Below are 20353 nucleotides of genomic sequence, written 5' to 3'. Positions count from 1 at the left end.
TCTGGATGGTGGATAAGCAGCCCCAATCAAGTTCCAAAGAAATTCAAGCTGTCCTGCAGGCTCAGGGTGCATCAGTGTCAGTGCGAACCATCCATTGACATTTAAATTAAATTAAATCCTATGGTGGGAGACCCAGGAGGACCCCACTGTTGACACAGAGACATAAAGCTAGACTGCAGTTTGCCCAAATGTATGCCAATAAACTGAAGTCCTTCTGGGAAAGCATCTTGTAGACAGGTGAGACCAAGTTAGAGCTTTTTGGTAAATCACATCATTCAACTGTTTACTAGAAAATGGAATGAGGCCTACAAAGAAAAGAACAGAGTACCTACAGTCAAACATGGTGGAGTTTCAAAGATGTTTTAGGGTTGTTTTGCTGCCTCTGGCACTGAGTGCATTGACTGTGTGCAAGGCATGATGAGATCTGAAGATTATCAAATGACTTTGGGTCACAATGTACTGCCCAGTGTCAGAAAGATGGGTTTGTGTTCTAGGTCATGGGTCTTCCAGCAGGACAATGACCCCAAACATACGTCAAAAAGCAGAATGATGTAGGGGTGGAGAAACCAGATTCCAGCTATGTATAACTTATGTGGCTGCATGTTGTCATGTTGTACCATCCCTGTTTTATTTGCTGCAGATCTTTCAGTTATAAAGAACTAATGAATATAGAGGACTACATGGCAGCAGGTTTTCTGGTCTTCTAGTGATAATCTCCTGCTCATAAATCCGTGATTGTATCAAAACTACAGCAAGCAGCCCAGTATGTGACACATTGCTGGAATCGGGCTCCCTGACTCTATATCATGCTGCTCTCAGATCAGGTGTCAAAACCTGGGGAGACAGAATCCATTTCAGATTTCTTTCACTTTGAATTGTGAGACTCTGAAGAGTGAACAAAGAAATTACACTAGTGAATGTGAATTTTCAAAGTAATGATTTCTTTCAACATGTATAGATTATTTAATGCAGTTGTCCTTTAACTAGCACTTTCATTGTTTAATCCGCCTTCATGGTGACGTGAGAAAATTCCATTTGTGTAGCTGCAATTAACCACTGATTTTATTGATCATTTGCTTTTAATGTATATTACGATTTCCTTTTATCAGTTGAAAATATAATTACCATTATTTTCCTTTTTTTATATCTTTATAGCCAATTAATATTTTTTACTATCAAAAACACAACCTATAAGTTACTGTGCTAAGTATCAACTTCTGCATGACAATCTTTGAAAAACAAAGGTTTTTTTTAGGCAACATCTGTTGGACGATAGCAGTTGATGCTGTGTTAATTCATACCGTGGGTATGGAAAGTTTTCAGACCCCTTTAAATTTTCACTCTGTTTCATTGCAGCCATTTGGTAAATTCAAAAAAGTTCATTTTTTGCAAATTTATTAAAAAATAAAAACTGAAATATCACATGGTCATAAGTATTCAGTCCTTTTGCTCAGTATTGAGTAGAAACACCCTTTTGAGCTAGTACAGCCATGAGTCTTCTTGGGAATGATGCATCAAGTTTTTCACACCTGGATTTGGGGATCCGCTGCCATTCTTACTTGCAGCTCCACCAGGTTGGATGATGAACGTTAGTGGACATCCATTTTCAGGTCTCTCCAGAGATACGCAATTGGGTTTAGGTCATGGCTCAGGCAGGGTCAGTCAAGAATGGTCACAGAGTTGTTCTGAAGCCACTCCTTTGTTATTTTAGCTGTGTGCTTAGGGTCATTGTCTTGTTGGAAGGTGAACCTTTGGCCAAGTCTGAGGTCCAGAGCACTCTGGAAGAGGTTTTCATCCAGGATATCTCTGTACTTTGCTGCATTCATGTTTCCTTCAATTGCAACTAGTTGTCCTGTCTCTGCAGATGAAAAACACCTCCAGAGCATAATGCTGCCACCACCATGTTTCACTGGTGGGATTGTATTGCACAAGTGATGAGCAGTGCCTGGTTTTCTCCACACATACACGCTTAGAATTATCACCATAATGTTCTATCTTTGTCTCATCAGACCAAAGAATCTTATTTCTCATAGTCTGGGAGTCCTTCATATGTTTTTCTAGCAAACTCTATGCAGGCTTTCACATGTCTTGCACTGAGGAGAGGCTTCCGTCGGACCACTCTGCCGTAAAAGCCTGACTGATGGAGGGCTGCAGTGAGAGTTGACTTTGTGGAACTTTCCCCCATCTCCCTACTGCATCTGTGGAGCTCAGCCACAGAGATCTTGGGGTTCTTCTTTACCTCTCTCAACAAGGCTCTCCTCCCACGAATGCTCAGTTTAGCTAGATGGCCAGGTCTAGGAATGCTTCTGGTGGTCCCAAACTTCTTCCATTTAAGGATTATGCAGGCCACTGTGCTCTTAGGAACCTTGAGTACTGCAGAAATTATTTTGTAACCTTGGCCAGATCTGTGCCTTACCACAATTCTGTCTCTGAGCTCCTTGGCCAGTTCCTTTGACCTCATGATTCTCATTTGGTCTGACATACACTGTGAGCTGTGAAGTCTTATATAGACAGTTGTGTGACTTTACAAATAAAGTCCTATCAGTTTAAACACAGCTAGACTCCAATAAAGGAGTAGAACCATCTCAAGCAGGATCACAAGGAAATGGACAGCATGTGACTTTAATATGAGTGTTTGAGCAAAGGGTCTGAATGCTTATGACCATGTGATATTTCCGGTTTTCTTTTTTGATAAATCAGCAAAATTTTCTACATTTCTGTTTTTTTTTTTTCAGTCAAGGTGGGGGTGCATAAGAGTGTACATTAATGGGGAAAAATGAACTTTTTTGAAATTACCAAATGGCTGCAATGAAACAGAGTGAAAAATTTAAAGGGGTTTGAATACGTTCTGTACACACTGTAAATTCAAAAACTACATTCAAACGTACCCCATTCACATATCAATTCACTTTCTTTAGGATAGCGGCGACTTCAAGACAAAATTTTGGACTCTGTTGAACAAGCGTTCCGTCAGTATTCATATTTTTGGTAGCAGTGATAATTTTTTCTGATAATTTTATTTTTTAATTGATGGTATGAAACTTTAGTTCATGTAGGTGAATGGATGCAAGGGGGGAACTTTGGTTACCATATAACCACTGACAGAATGCTGTGCATAGAGCATTAACACAGTGTGAACAGTCTTGGATACAAATGTTTTATCTTTTGGCATTTCTCAGAGAATCTTTGAATATCTAGACAATGAAGTGCTTTTATATGTTGCTGGACTTGTAGGCCAATGATAGTTTTCTTCATTGGTTTTACCGTATCTAATTGTCTTGTATATTTCCAGTTCTGCTGTTTACTATTTCATATAGTCCAGATAATATAATCTAGCACTTGGATCAATGTTTGATGAAGTTGGTCTTGGAATTTTAAGGATGTACATTATGCCTGTTAGTGAAAGCATAGTCAATCGCAACGTAAAAAAAAACCAAAACATTAAAAAGATTAATTTAAAAATTGTCTTTTTTTATTTTTTACAGTTTGCCAAGGCGAGCAAAGGCTTTATATGCATGTAAAGCCGAGCATGACTCCGAGCTTTCATTCACAGCTGGCACCATGTTTGAAAATGGTAAGGTAATTGTTCAGGTTTGCAAGACTAATTCTGCACAACTAAAATGCTGTTTTACTTTGCGTCTACCTATTGTTAGCATTCATATGACCTCTCTTCTCTGTTCATACACTATCTTCTGGGAAAATAAACTGGATTAATGGGATTTTCTGTTTTTTTGGTGTTAAAAAAAGCAAACTAACAAACCAATCTGATCTACACTCACCTTTCCGGGTCCAATGCCCACTGCTTCCAGTGACTATTTTTGTATGCAGCACTGACATAATGTTTACAGCGCTGCAGCCTTTCCGAGAGTTTAGCAGCTTTGAGCGGCTAGTGCCATCAGCTTAGGCAGAGCCACTAGCTCAGCTCACTGATTGGTTGCAGTGCTGTCGATGATACTCTGTGCAGGACCGGCGGGAGGGCACAGTCTGTTTTATTGTTTGTGAACTCCAGCCGGAGGACTGGGTTTCCTTGAACCGTAAACTGCTTTAAGCTTCTTGTTTTCTTACTTTGGCTGTGTGCCCACTATGCGTTTTTTAAGCGTTTTTGCCGCGATTTTCGGCGCGAAAACGCTGCTAAAACGTTTAAAAATCTTGTACATGACGCACCCCATGCATTCCTATGGCATTCCGCACATGCTGTGCTAATGCTGCGCTTTTTTCCACGGCGGAATCGCATCACGGAAAAAATCGCAGCATGATCATTCTTTTGTGCGGAATCGCAAAGAATTGCCGCGATTCTGCACCCATAGGAATGCATGAGAATCGCTTACTTCCCGCATGTGGCTATACCCACCATGCGGGAAGTTAAGCCTCTCATGTGCGGTTGGTACCCACGGTGTGGAGGAGAGGAGACTGTCCTCCAGGCCCTGGGTACCATACCCCTGTAAAAAAAAGAATAAAAAATTGGGGTATATTTACCTTCCGGCGTCCCGCGCTGCATTCCCGGGCCTCAGCGTTCCCAGTAATGCCTTGAGGCAAGGTCCTGTGATGACGTAGTCTCGCGTGACTCTAGCGGTCTCTTGAGATCGCTATAGTAACGCGAGACCAACGTCATCACAGGTTTCGCAAGGCATCGCTGGGAACGCTGTGGCCCGGGATGGCAGTGCGGGACGTCGGAAGGTAAATATACCCCGATTTTTTATTTTTTTATCATTTTTAACATTTTATCTTTTACTATTGATGCCGCATAGGCGACATCAATAGTAAAAAGCTGCTCACACTTGTCAAACACTATGTTTGACGAGTGTGACCAACCTGTCAATCACTTTCCAAGCGATGCTTCAAATCGCTTGGAAAGTGCTTGAGAAAATCGCGAACAGAATCGCGGTGAAATCGCGCAGAAAAAAACGCGCAATTTCTGGGAAGCAGTCCGGTTTTCATTGTGCGTTTTAAAACGCTACGTGGGCCCATAGCCTTAATTTTCTATCAATTGTTAAAATAACTTTCATCAAGGTATATCTTTCATTAAGGTGATTATCACCTGTTGATAAAAAGGTCAATCTTAAAGGGTCCATTATATAACAATATGAAGCACCTCCAAAACTAATAAGATCATAGCATCAGAACCATCTATGTTTTTAAAGTTCAGACATCTTGTTTATGAACTCTTTCTCACCCTCGTGCCTCAACCCTTTTCACCGTGCCAAATGGAGTTTATTTCCAGACTGTTTTTGTCTAAACGAAAAGCTAAGCTGTTGAGTATGCTTGGCCACACATGTAAGAACATTTCTGGCAAAACGAATTTTCAACGAGGTTTCAGCTGGGCGGCTTGTACTGGAGGAAAACGTGATTTGATTGTAACACCTGTATTGGTGTATGCATGAAAACCGCATCACATGTGATGTCTCCCTAGTTTTGATGTGTGGTTTTGACATTGACATACTATCTGCCCATGAAAATACTCCCTTTAAGTGGAGTGATGAGAACAGCAGTCAAGAAACTGGCTACACCATCGATCACGCTAGAAAACTTTATGCAGTAAAATAACAAAGAAAAGATTTCATGTCTTAAAAAAAGAGAAAAGATGGTCTTTTGTAATGCTACAGATGCATTGTTCAGTGTAATCAGTGGATGTTTCCGGTTGCCATCGGTGAGACATGCACATGTGAATAAATGCCTACTCCTCGATCTAATTCCTCCTGGAATACACATATACAAATGCACTGTATTACATTTAGGATGTTTAGCAACAGAGATAATCCACAGAGGATCAAGTTCGAATAAATTTGCTGAAATCTGTGATTTCACACAAATTCTGACATTTTGAGATTTGATTCATGGTTGGGGGAATTAAAAACTTGCCTGACACCAATTCGGACTCTGGTTAGCATCAGACTGCAGGCTAACATCATTTTGCATTACCACGGGGACTATACCATAGTGCACTGCAGTCATAACATCTTATGGATTATCATACCTTGTACAGTGGGGGGCAGTATCTGGGTCATCAGAAATCAGCGATTCACAGTGGAGCACAGTTTGTGGGGCAGAATCCCTTACATGTCCAGAGTTGCTGGGTAAGTCTCTCCTGCAGAGTGTGAGCTCTTGTTAAAGGGACTCAGCACAGGGTGACTGTTCAAACCAAGTACAGGCGCACAGTGCTTCACGGCGGGGCCAGTCATTTTTATACACCTTCCCACCTGCTTATTTTCCCTCCTTATCTCCACCCCACTTCTACATTTTCTCCCGCTTCATAGAGCCAGAGAAGGGTGGAGGTAGATGGAAAGCAAGAAGGTGAGAAAATGTATTTAAATGTTTGGCCATGATGCACTTAGTGCCTGTACTTGTTTTGAACTGTCATTCTGTGCTGAAAGAGTCCCTTTAATAGGATTCTCTTTCTTTTTCCTGTAGAGTGTAAGCTCTTATGGTCCGCGGGGTAATCTCTCTCTCTAGCTCTCTCTGGCCTGTTAAGTGTAAAATATTATTGTCAGCTGGGTTCTCTCCCTAATCTCCCTTACAAGTATTTTACAAACAATTACAAGCTTTCCTCTATTGAGATAAGTGCACATCCAATCTTGAAATCTTGAAATTTTGACTTGACAAATTATCTGTGGAAAAAATATGAGAGAGTCATACCCATGTTTTCAGCTTATTAATTTATTTCAAAGGGTTAACCATCTCTTTTTCGGGGACAAATATGTTACCTTAGCAGCCAATCTCTGACCGCAGAGTTGATAAATGCTGTGGCCGGTGATTGATGTAACGGGAATGGTGGAACCACAGTGCCGTTGTCTGAGGAGAGCCTGGAGGGGCTTGACTAGGTGAGCACTTGACTTTTCACTAGAGCCCCTGATGGTGAGGTTAGGCTTGCCTCCTGATGAGCACTAGGTGCCACTTCAAGACAGACCATGGACACACAGCAGCTGATCCCCAAGGGACTGGTAGCTGGAAGGGCCCAGAGGGAGAGGACAGCTGATGCAAGCAGGCACTTCCATGACTGCAGACTTGTAATTTATTTGCTAATTTATTTATTATTGCTGTTACCTAAATCTGTATGGAGAAAGGGGTCTGATTTATGCTTTCTGAAATATACATGTATGTGCTGCTCTAGTTTTGTAGTTTGGGAGCTCCGAAAATTGCTAAGCAGGCACAGTGAGACCCAAAAGTGAGAGCTGCTTCTATCAGACATTTATGGCATATCCCCTGGTTATACCATAGATGTTCGGAGATTGAAATAACCAATAAAAATGCCCATGTTGAGGGAGAATTTCAATTTTGGTTTCACAATATCTGAATAAAACAAAGTTTCAATTGAACATTTTAAAATATCTAACTTTGACATTTGCTACAGGTAATACCAAACGTAATTTACCAATGTTAGCCATTGATTACATTTAACAGATACCTGTTGACCTTTCTGTTTACAGCCTGTGCAAATTGCAGCAAAAATATTGGGGCATATTTATGAAATCTGTCTAACTTTTAGAAATTGTAAACTTAGACTAGACCATCTTAGCATGTGCCAAATTGTACAAACTGGTCATGCTCTTTGTCTACTTTTACACCAAGTATTACAGTAGTTGTGCCAAAAATGTGCGTCACAATTTTGTGCATTTTGATGTCTTGTGTTTAGAAATGTCTATTTTACCCCCCAAAAAAACACCACTCCACTTTTCAGCAAAACAACTCCTCTTGCGGAACAAGTATCAAAAATGTCTGAAAAAATGGTGCAAGTAATGAATGACAATTTTGGGCACTAGTTATATCAGAATGGTTGCATATAGGTTAAGAAATATGCCCCTTTTTTGTTGTTTTTTTACTATGATTTGGAGTTCTTCTATAGCAGTCCTCTCCTACTAACAACACTTTCTAGCTTCCCATCGTTGCCGTGCTTTGTGTTATTGCCCTGTGCATTAAAGAGATAATTACAAAGAAAGCAGAAAAGGTCACCACTAGCAGAAGTGTCTAATTTCCTCTGCCTGTGTAATTATATTTGTAGCCTTGTACAAAGAGCAAGGCAGTGTGGCACAGCTGATGACAATCCGCTTTTCGATCTTCTGGCCTGCCTTTATCATTAACGTAAATTTTCAGGTCCCTGAGCTATACATGAAGATTTAGATATACACGAAAATAAATCATAATAAATTGGAAGTTATTTTGCTTAGAGAATATAAAAAATGTACAAACAATTTGCATATGTTATTACTTGTAAATGCATGTTGAAAAAGTAATACTAATAGGTCCTGTGTTTCAGATCAGATTATCTTTATATACATATCATTTTTATGGTCTAAGTAAAATGAATTAGGAAGCAACCAGACTGCCATGGGAATGTCCTTAGGGGCCCAGAACCATTCATGTTACAGTACCCATAATGCCAGAGAGTCTTTTGCGGTCATAATATGCAATGACGATTTAACCACAACCTTTCCCAATTCTTGATGAATATACATTTTTGTCTGAGCTATATATTATAGACTGATTTATAACGTTTTTGTGTGGATGAAGATTGCAGTGTTTCAGTAATGTATTCCTCTGAAGCATGGAAAAGAAAGCATTGGGTGAAAATATAGCTAGAGGTCTTTCTAGGTTAATAAAATAAACCTAGGCAGTGACCCAGATGTTGTGTTGTAACAGATGATCAGTGCTGCAAAGACAGACTTGGTCAATCCAAATTGGGTTTTAACCTCCGTTTTTATTTGGGTTTAAAAAAATATCTCTTAAACAAATTACTGTTTTATACCAGCTCAATGGAATTATTTAGCAAGTGTCTGGATTCCCTAGACATATAAATTACCCCAAACCAGACTAACTAGAGGCTTAAAATGTATTTCTGTATGTAAAACAGTACATAAAAGTGCAGCGTTCCCTCTCTTGTTAAAAAGTCTAGAATCCATTGTTGGCAGGCCTTCATCATCTACTAATATTGTAGTATTCTCCTAGTTTAATTATATACTTTTATCCGTATGTTTTCCATTTAATTAAACATACAATTTAAAATGTGTGGCTAAATTTGTGGTATAATTAAAGGAAACATGTCAGCTGTTTTGTCCGCTATGAGATGCGGCCACTGTCTTTCAGGGCTTATCTACAGCATTCTATAATGCTGTAGATAAGCCCCCGGTTCGACCTGAAAGATAAGAAAAATAAGTTTTATTATACTCACCCAGGGGGACGGTCCTATTCGGTCCAGTCCAATGGGTGTCAGTGCCTCCCATCTTCTTGCGATGCCGCCCTCCTACTTCTTCATCACTCTCTGGCATTGCTCTTCTGCGCAGGCATACTTCTCTGCCCTGTTGAGGGCAGAGCAAAGTACTGCAGTGCGCAGGCGCTGTGCCTCTCTGACCTTTACCAGCGCCTGCTCTCTGCGGTACTTTGCTCTGCCCTCAACAGGGCATCGAAGTGTGCCTGCGCAGGAGGACAGCGTCACAAGAAGATAGGAGGCGCTGAACCCGCGACACCCATCGGTCCAGACCACTCCCTCAGGTGAGTATAATAAAACTTATTTTTCTTATCTTGCAGGTCAGATCGGGGGCTTATCTACAGCATTATAGAATGCTGTAGATAAGCCCTGAAAGGGAGTGGCCATATCTTATAGCGGTCAAAAGAGGTGACAGGTTCCCTTTAATGGTGGCAGTGGTAATAAGGGGAACTGCTTGTAAGTTGATGGATGGTCATGGCAGATCCCACAAATTGATGGAGCTGGTAAAAATTGCAAAGGGAGCTGTGCTCTTCAACGAACTATTTATTGACAATATATTTATTATTAATGATAGACATTCCTCCCCAATGTGCCAAATCCAATGGGACAGTCCCAATTTTGTAGAGTTTTCCTTAGTGATCTGGATTATATCCTGATGTCAAGTGTATCTATGCCTTCAAAAAGATTGTGGAGTAGGGAGTTGTCAGATTACTGTTCCATGGTTCCGTCTAGGTAGACTGAAGGATCTACTAGGACCTTCAGTTTACGTGGCTGAAAGCAAAGTCATAGACGATCAGGGATGTCAAGGCTCACAGCAAAGGTGCATACTTATGTGGGGGCATTATACTGCATGGGGGCCATTGTGGGGGATTCATACTGTGGTGAATTCAAACTATGGGGTCATAATTTGGGTGTCGCAATGAGGTTTTATTGTGTTGGGGGAAGTAATGTGAGGCCGTAATAATGTGTGGGAGGATTATTGGCATCATAATGTATGTGAGGTAAATGGGGGCACAATGCTACATAGGGGGCCATCATTCTGTGTTGAGGCAGTGTGGATGCATTATACAGTGTGTTGGGGCTATGGGACATTAATTTGTGGTAATGTGGAGACATACTGTTTTGGGCAGGGCTGTGGCATCTGAGTTGGTATAAAATGGACCCAATCCTAAAATATATAATAAATTGGTACAGTAGTACAATGCAGGATGTGCTGTTAATGTTTCCATAAGTATTTGGGAAAGTTATGAAATGTCCTATAAATGTCTGTTCTGTTCCTGATCTAAGGATCTCAGCTTTTAGTTGAGATGATTCTTTTCTGCACTTTATGAACTTGGTCAGTAATGAGGCGGAGGCCTGGAGTCAGGGAAACTGAGGAGCCGGAGGTTTGGCTTACCACCTCCACAGCTTTTGTTTTGGGGGCCATTGTGAGCTTCATACTGTGTGTGGGCCACCGTGGGGTTATCGTAGTGTGAATGGTACCACTGTGGGGGTATCAAACTGTAAGTAGTGGTGTTTTTACTAATGGGCTTCACCAGGAGGAATATTTTTTTCTCTGGGCACATGTAAAGGTCTGTACAATGTTGAGGAAATGGCTTCACGTAAAATAAAAATTGCTGTATATATCTCTTAACTTTCAGAGTAGTGAGCTATGCTATGAGATAAAATGTAAAATTGCTCAGATGTTAATGCATTTTTTTTCTCCAATCCAGTTCATCCATCACAGGAGCCAGGCTGGTTAGAAGGGACCCTAAATGGAAAGACTGGACTTATCCCTGAGAATTATGTGGAATTCCTATAGCTTTATGTTCTTCCAGCAATCCTCCGCTTTACATGGTATCCATGACAACAGCTGATGGTGTTGAAGATTATCTCTCTATGCCTCCACAGGGTGAAGGACTTTTCACTACCTGTTGCAGCAGAACGTGTGTGTGTTTAAAATGATTTATGGTGGGGAAATGTATCCGGAAGTGCGAGCATTTTTTGTAATCTTAGCAAGGGACCATTTTCTGTTTACAGTCATTGTGCTGTTTTCATTCACTGTACCCTGTAACCACTAGAAGTCACAATGCCTATGCTCTGCCTGTCTGGCTTCAACCAAGGATTATAGTGCAGGCCACTTGGGCATCTTTAATGGACATGTCTAATGTGTTCTTATATATGCAAAATCAAACACAACTTGAGTGCAGACTTTAATGCAACCACACTTAAATCAGTTTTAAAACGATATAAGGGTGAAATGTGTAAGTAGGAGCCTGATCTAACAGAACATATGACTCTGCTCATGTGTTTTACCTATGTAGCTATAGCTTGTTCCATTGTGAACAGTCAAGTGCAGCCATCTGGCTCTACTGAAAACCAGCAGCCGGTAAACATGCTGCTGTTTATAGACCACCCAAGGGGGAGGTAACTTACAGAAAGCCAAAAATCAGGAAGCAAATGTTATCCTTACATGTACATGGAGCAAGCGGCTTGTACTTGCATTAATCTGCAATTGTTCCATTTGCTGCCATTGTAACCCCTTAGATGTGGCATATGAAGACCAAATGCCCTTATGTATGCCATCATTGTACTTGCATTCATAGAAGACAGTTCAAGTCGCAATACACTGCAATACAGAAGTATTGTAGTGTATTATAACTGCACTCAAACCATCACCAGTTCAAGCTCCCCATCGAGAGACTACAAAGAATTCAAAGAGCCTAAAAAAAAACATTTTAAAACATTTGAAACAACTCTAAAAAAAAAAAAAATTGGAACTCCATTTTTCCAATATTTTTAATGACAAAAATCTAAAGATTCAAAAATGATATCGTATTACATCTCTGGAAAAGACTGAGCTTTAGAAATGTACCAATATTTATCTTGCACACCGCTCCATCAACCGAAAAATACAAAAGTTATGAGTCTCAACTAATTTGTTTTTTATTTTAGTTTTTATGTTTTACAAACGGTAAACCTCAAAACACAATATGAATCTAGTATTGTACAGGTCCACAGAGTAAACTTAAAATGCCATTTTTAGTGCAGAGAGACTTGTAAGTTTTATCCGTGGGTTGAAATGTCCGTCATGTGGCTCTGTTGATGGACACATAATAAATAAGTTAAGGCTCTTGAAATACCAAGGCATAAAAACTAAAGTAAAAACAATGGCCACTATAGGAAGCAATTAGAGGGGTTGTATGACCTGCCGGAAACCTAACACAACCCATAGACAAGAGTGCACTTTTTTCTAAAACTAAGCAGGCATGTTTTCCTTATCGCATACAACCTCTTTACAAAATGTGATTATGTATACCACAATTATTCTATGTGGAGTAGCAGATTCCAACTTCACTTAAAAAAAAAAAAATGTCACTTCCATTAATATAGTATACCTGGTAGGCATATTAAAGATGTTAAACGAATAAACATCACAAGGTCTATTAAAGGCAAATGTTAATGCAAGTGCTGCCTTGCTCCATCCAGGGTAAATGAACTCTCCAGCTGAGGAATCTTAGGTTGCTAGACCTTCATAACCTGGAGAACACTTGAGATTATAGAGACCACTTTGCCGTGAATGATCCAGCTGAGGAATCTTAGCTTGCTAGACCTTCATAACCTGGAGAACACTTGAGATTATACAGACCACTTTGCCGTGAATGATAATTTCTAAGCTCTTTACATTATTTTTGACCAAGTGACATTGAAATTTTTTACTTAATCTATATGTTCATCTATAAGTTCATACCAACATAAGTCCTGGAAATGGTATAGTTATGCCTAAAAATCTAAAAATGTATGAAACATAAGTGTGAGTTTTTTAGGTTCTGCACTCAAGGTTGTTGGAGCTCCTTCATTGCACTGTGTGTGCCCTGCAGATATGGCTGTGTTTCTCTTTTATTGTCTGTTTTTCTTTGTATTGTCAAGTTTCGAGTACTTGAGTTTATAAATTGCTGTATATTTTATTTTGCGAATATAACATTGTAAATAGAAAGTTATGTCAAGTGGTGTAAGGTAAAAAAAAAGTTTTATATTTGATATTTCTTGTGCACTAACTCAGCTCACTGGGATGTTGTCCACTTTTCAAAATGTTTTTATAACCAGAGTTTCTGTAAGGTTGAAATATTAAGGAATAAGTAGGAGCCATGCTTTACTTGTTGATGACAGTGATGCCACCTGATTTTATAAATTATTTTTGTAATATAAGTCAATTTCACTGGATTGCCCTGTAAAAATATTCCTACTCAACATGCACATTGCCTGTTCATGGCTGAGGTCGGCTGATGCTTCGGTGTGTTACATCCTTGTAATGATAGGCTGCATTCTCATAGATTTTTCTTCAACTCTAACAACACTGCCTTAAGTTTTATGTCATGCTTTGCATCAAGGCAGTTAGTAGTTCCTTGGGAACTCATGGGCTGCTCTCTAATTCATATAGATTAATAAATTTCAGTAAGACGCATCCAAAAATCCTTCATTTTTTCTCTTTGTACCACACTTTCAGTATTGGTATGTAAATGGAATTTTATCCAAACTAAGGTCCCATGAAGAAGCCATCAAGCGAAACCCAGGGTCAGGCAAGGACTGACGTGCAGTGTGCCTTCTTATTGATTTTATATTCTGTGTTTGTATTTGAACTTGATTTTTCGATAATATATCACCAGGTTTCTGCCACCTAGTCTGAGAGCAGCATATAATGTAGAGACTGAGGCACTAATCCCAGTGATGTGTCACTTACCGGTCTTAGTGTAGTTTTGATAAAATCACTGCTTTATCAGCTGGAGATGGTCGTTATAGAGAACCTGTCAGCAGGATTGTGCTGAATAACCTACAGTCAGTGTAAGGTCGGCGCTATTATACTGATTAAAATGATACCTTGATTGATGAAATCCGTCTTGTGGTTGTTTAATCTTTATTTTCAGTTGGTGAGATTCTCGTGCTTCGGGCAGCCTGTTTTTTATATGGTGCTCTACCTAGGTATTCTTACTGATGGCTCATGACAAGTCACTGATCCCTCAGTGACCTGCCCCCAATTTTATATACTGAATGTTACAGTATTTTTCGGACCATAAAACGCATCCAAAGTTTTTAGAAAGCAAATAGGGAAACAAAATTAATGCATCAAATGGGGGTCCGTCTTACAGTCCGAATTCAGCTTACCGGTGGGGGGATCGGCAGTGCTGGTGGAGCAGGGTCAATTGGAGTGTTCTGTGGTCCGGCAATAATATGACTTCCATCCCAGACTGGTGCGGCAGGTTCGACGGTGGTGCGAGGGCTCCGCCGACATTTTGTGAAAGCGCGGAGACCCCCGCACATCTATTGCTGCAATGTGGTGGCCTCTAGGAAATCCCATCCCAGGCTGGTGCAGCAGGTTCGGTGGTGCTGGGGCTCCGTCAACATTTTGTGAAAGCCCAGAGCCCCCACACTTCCATTACTGCAATGTGATGGCCTCCAGGAAAATGGCCGCCAGAGGCAGCGCATGCGCAGATTGAGATCTCCGCACCGAGATCTCGTCTCCCGAGATTTTGGGACGAGATTTCGTTGACAAGATCTCCACCTCCGGCGCCCATTTTTCCAGAAACCACAGCATTGCCTCTCCTGCACCACCGAACATCGCAGAATACTGCTGCACCAGCCATTGATGGGAGTGAGATCATCTCCCAGCAGCATCAGACCACCGCAGAATCACTCGATTTCTGCTGCTGCCGCCACACTACTGGTAAGTACATTCAAAATTTGGTGAAAAAAGTGCATCTTATAGTCCGAAAAATACGGTATATGTTTTGGAAAAAAATCACATTCAGTAGGCAGGCGGCGGCACCTGCGCTGTAGCATGATCGCATGTATAATATCTATTTAATTAGTGTATTTGGTAATATACATTTAGTGAGAAAAAAAATCTCTCAAAATGGCGCTGGCTGTGCCTGTGCAGTAGCATCTATCAGTGATCCAGATTAGCAGCTTTCTGCCTATGCACAGTGTACACAGAAAACTGTCAATCAGTGGTGTGGGCGGGATTATATAGATTGAAACATTGAGAAAAATGCTAGATCTGCAGCAGATAAAAAGCTGATTTGTATCAAAATGGCAGCAAGCAGCTCAGTAAATGTTACATTCTTGGAATTAGTACCTCTACATTTATTCTGTTTTCAAATGGGATAGCAAAAACCTGGTGACAGATACTCTTTATTCAAAATAAAGTTTTTTTTTGTTTTTTTTAAAGTGTACCTGGTGGGGCTGCCCTATGTTCAGTTATCTTCTGAGGTGCTTACTTCAGAAGCAGGATGATCTTACTCCCTAAAGATGGTGGTACCACTATTTTCCATCGACATACTCATACTGCATGTGTGGTGAGGAGAGACAAGCCAGGAGGATTTTTGGATGCGATTTACTTGTCTGAATGTATTTGGCCGTAGAAGAATTAGACTGCTCTCCTGACCGTTGCTCTGCACCCATCCTTGTATAACAGAGGTGTGCTCGTCATAGTGCAGTTTTTGTTCTCCAATTCCCTTTCCCCACAGATCAGCGGTCTGAACTGTATGGCAGATCATTGATCTATTACACGTCAATGGCTACTAGCAATGCTTCAATGTCCATGTCACTATTGAACGCATGGCTATAACGAAGATCTACTAGCTCCTCGTGTGCATGCGTGCACAACATTAGCAGAAGAATTTTCAAGATTTTCTGTGGTCAGCTGGATTGCATTTCCTTTAGAATATTTTACCATGATTTTATTATTGCCTACAAATAAGTAGATATTTTAATACATGCAACATACCAAATCTAAATAAAATACATGCCTGAATAAAATGAAATGTTCACCAATGATCTAGTTATTGTACTGTCTATTCTGCGAGAGTGGTGCTGTAACTCTACTTTGCATTATTTTATATTTGCTCAAACCCAATGTCTGCTTAGTTGTCATATACAGACATTAATGACAGTAACTAATGGCCCTGTAACTCTTAGCGGATGTGCTAAAGAATTTATTTGGTCTCTCCAGAACCTCCTCTTCTACCATCTTCCGTCCGTTGGGGTTGCTCTGTGATAGCTAAGTAAAGCTTAATCATTGTAAAATATATGCAGTATTCTATTATACTGTTACCGTAATTCTTAGTCAAGATCTCTGCATAATTAATCTCTCTTAAGTGGGTTGTTCAGTCTTCTGATAAGTCTTCGGTAACTTTACGTGAAATGCACACAGTCAAGATTCAATGGTATTACCTGGTGAGGGCAGTCGGTCACGTGAACGCAAGTATGCGATTTACGCACATGCTCCACTATTCTCAATTCACCTGTATTGGTAGAAGCTTGGTAAGTCCAGTTAGAATGTGCCAGAAGCTTGCAAATTGAATCCTTGAATTCACGTGACAGACTGTTCTCACCGGGCACATTGCACACTGTCAGGATTCAGAAGTCTGCAGACTTTTGTCTCCAGACCTGACAACCCCTATTTATCTCACATAATATTGCACTGCACAAATTGCTTACCTTATAGAAACGAAGTCAGCCCGTGGATGTAGACATTTTTCTCTACAGGGGTTGTGCAGTCTTCTGTTAAGTTTGCAGTAATTCTAAGAGACTTCTGAATCTTGACAACGTGCGGTGCGTATGCGATCAGCATTCATCGGTGTTGCCCAGTGATAGCAGGTGGTCACATAACCGCAAGTGTGCGATTTTTATATTTCCATCCACATTATAGATTTATACAAGTGAATGGAGAGCAGTCTAGCTGGCTCTTGAACAAATTGCATACCTGCAGGCACGTGATCACCTGCTCTCACTGGGCATTACCATTGGATCCTGGTGGTGGATACCGTGCATCAGGGTTCAGAAGCCAGCAGTTACATAGTCTGCAGACTTTTATCAGAAGACCACACAACCCCCTGTAAGGAAAACAGGTTTACATCCAGAGGCTGACCCTTTGTTTCTAGAAGCTAAGCAATTTGTGTGGAACATTAGTTTAGGCAATCCTAAGTGAGATAAATCCAGAAGCAAAACCAGTCTCTGCAGACCTGACTGTAAATCATATTTAACGTCGCACAGCCCTTAATTAGATGTGATTAAACATTTCAACAGTCAACTCTTTTTAACATTGCGTGCTTGTCTGGTGGCCACGGTACAACGCCACGTCTGCATTATGGGCTCCTTCATGAATGAGAACTTCAAGAGAAACCTGCAGCGACTGACAAACCTCATTGACTTCCATATTTGGGTCCGTAGAGTTCTGGCATGGTGTATGCACAGCATGCTGCGTTATTGCTTCCATCAAATGTGAAGAACCTGAGCCTGAAGACATGCAGACATTCCAGCACAAATGTATTATTGCGGCCTTGTACGTGATATTACCAAGCATTTCTGATATATTATAGTTGCTGTACTTTTATAGATGCTTTGAACCAACACCCACATAATGCAAGTAGCATATGGAAGTGCATGTAAGAAGACTGGAAAAAGCACAAGAATCAACTTTTTTTATATGATGCCAATGAACACCATGGTGTGATATTTTGCACATACAGTAGCTTATATTATTTAAATGTCCAAAATATAAGATTTATTTTTATCATCTGTTCACATTATATAATGCAAACTGTCATTCTGTGGATATCCTAGAAAGCGGTTACTGATATACAGGTGCTTCTCACAAAATTAGAATATCATCAGAAAGTTCATTTCAGTTCTTCAATACAAAAAGTGAATCTCATATAGTATATAGTCATTACAGACAGCGTGATCTATGTCAAGTGTTCTGTTAATGTTGATGGTTATGGCTTACAGCCAGTAAAAACCCAAAAGTTATTATCTCAGTAAATTAGAATACTTTATAACACCAGCTTGAAAAATGATTATTTTAAAATCCGAAATGTTGACCTACTGAAATGTATATTCAGTAAATGCCCTCAATACTTGTTCGGGGTTCATTTTGCATCAATTACTGCATCAATGCGGCATGGCATGGAGGCGATCAGCCTGTGGCACTGCTGAGGTGGTATGGAAGCCCAGGTTGCTTTGATAGCAGCCTTCAGCTCGTCTGCATTGTTGGGTCTGGTGTATCTCATCTTCGTCTTGAAAATACCCCATAGATTCTCTATGGGGTTTAAGGTCAGGCGAGTTTGCTGGCCAATCAACCACAGTGATACTGTTGTTTTTAAACCAGATATTGGTACTTTTAGCAGTGTGGACAGGTGTCAAGTCCTGCTGGAGAATGAAATTCCCTTCTCCAAAAAGCTTGTCGGCAGAGAGAAGCGTGAAGTGCTCTATAATTTCCTGGTAGATGGCTGCGCTGACTTTCGTCTTGATAAAACACAGTGGACCTACACCAGCAGATGACATGGCTCCCCAAACCATCACTGATTGTGGAAACTTCACACTAGACCTCAAGCAGCTTGGATTGTAGCCTCTCCACTCTTCCTCCAGAATCTGGTACTTTGATTTCCAAATGAAATGCAAAATTTACTTTAATCTGAAAACAACACCTTGGTCCACTGAGCAACAGTCCAGTTCTTTTTCTCCTTGGCCCAGGTAAGATGCTTCTGGCGTAGTCTATTGGTCATGAGTGGCTTGACATAAGGAATGCGACACTTGTTGCCCATGTTCTGGATACGTCTGTGTGTGGTGGCTCTTGAAGCAATGACTCCAGCAGCAGTCGACACTTTGTGAATCTCCCCCAAATTTTTGAATGGCCTTTTCTGAACAATCCTTTCAAGGCTGAGGTTATCCCAGTTGCTTGTGCACCTTTTTCTACCACACTTTTTCCTTCCACTCAACTTTCCGTTAATATGCTTGGATACAGCATTCTGTGAACAGCCAGCTTCTTTAGCAATGACCTTTTGTGGCTAACCCTCATTGTAGAGTGTGTCAATGACTGCCTTCTGGACATCTGTCAAGTCAGCAGTCTTCCCCATGATTGTGGAGTCTACTGAAACAGACTAAGCGAGCTTTTAAAACTCTTAGGAAGTCTTTGCAGGTGTTTATTATTCTAATTTACTGAGATAATGACTTTTGGGTTTTCATTGGCTGTAAGCCATAATCAACATTAACAGAAATAAACACTTGAAATAAATCACTCTGTTTGTAATGACTCTATAGAATACAGGAGTTTCACTTTTTGATAATATTCTAATTTTGTGAGAAGCACCTGTATGTTCTTATGCCAAATTATGAGTAACAGCTGGACATATGAATAGTTGGGTGATATGAATTCTACCTGACAATAAAAAAAAACAGTGTAATGCGGTATGAGATAGCATATGCAATATACCGTACATATATTTCTAGATGCAGTGAGGCTTCTGTTAACTAGTTCACAACAGCAGAATATTAGCAGATACTTTTAGGGATGCCAATTTATCATGTGCCATATTGGAAGGCATTAAGCTGTGTGTTTCCAGTGTAATGCTTTGAGCAGATGATGACTTTCACGGCTTCTCTATATGAAATGTCAGCTTATTGTTCTTTTCTGGGCACACGTCTTATGTATATTGCTGAAATTAATGCTATGGGATCACAGTGTAATTTTCACTTTCTGTAGTTCACATGTAACATTTCACGATCTGCCAAAATCTGTTTAGTCATAGACCATTAATCTATGTATCTGTTAGTAAATCTGGGCTCTGATGCTATGTATTGATTGGTAACTTGGTTTAGAAAGACCTGGTTTGGGGAAATAGATGTATTGGGTAGATTTCCTGTATTACATTTGTGAAAATTAATTTCTTGTGGGAACAATCGCTTTCAAGGTCTTTTGGTTTACAAACATTTTGTGATTTCTACAATACATCTCCAAATAAACAGAGAATATGTATAATCTGCTTTTCTGTGAACCATTCATTATACTACAATATGGTGTCTTGGGTGCGTCATTCTCCGCAATATGTGTATTAATTTATACTGTGGCTTGTTAGTTGCACTGGCTGAAAATTTTTAACATTTTTGACAAAAGTAAAGCAGATTACTTTTTGCTTATTTACAGATTTTATTTTAGTGGCTATTTTTCATGGTTAGAATTATTTGTCTTGAGTTTTTCCCGTACATCCAGCTTACTATTAAATGAAACTATGGATGACCTGGGACTAATACAATTTACCATTACTGCTGTTTATACCCCATATGTAAGTACAACAAATGTCCCTTCATCTATCCCGCATTGTTCAGAATGTGTGGGTA

At 40.2% G+C, this 20353-nt stretch overlaps 1 protein-coding gene across 3 annotated transcripts in view; it reads left to right on the top strand.

Annotated features, from left to right (window-relative positions):
- The window catches only part of ARHGAP26 (Rho GTPase activating protein 26), a 605933-nt gene extending 585939 nt beyond the window's left edge, over positions 1-19994 (top strand). For all 3 annotated transcript variants that reach the window (XM_073573730.1, XM_073572997.1, XM_073572737.1), the window contains 2 exons: positions 3486-3574; positions 10912-19994. In XM_073573730.1, the coding sequence (XP_073429831.1) occupies positions 3486-3574; positions 10912-11000 (178 nt within the window). In that variant the 3' untranslated portion in view covers positions 11001-19994. The remainder of the gene's footprint in view (positions 1-3485; positions 3575-10911) is intronic.
- Positions 19995-20353: the final 359 nt, after the last annotated feature.

This window comes from Dendrobates tinctorius, unplaced genomic scaffold (genome assembly GCF_039654945.1).
Source record: "Dendrobates tinctorius isolate UK_male_01 unplaced genomic scaffold, ASM3965494v1 ptg000001l, whole genome shotgun sequence".
In the NCBI taxonomy this organism is placed as follows: domain Eukaryota; kingdom Metazoa; phylum Chordata; class Amphibia; order Anura; family Dendrobatidae; genus Dendrobates; species Dendrobates tinctorius.
Note: the sequence above shows the minus strand (reverse complement) of the source record. Positions and strands in the feature narration are given on the sequence as shown.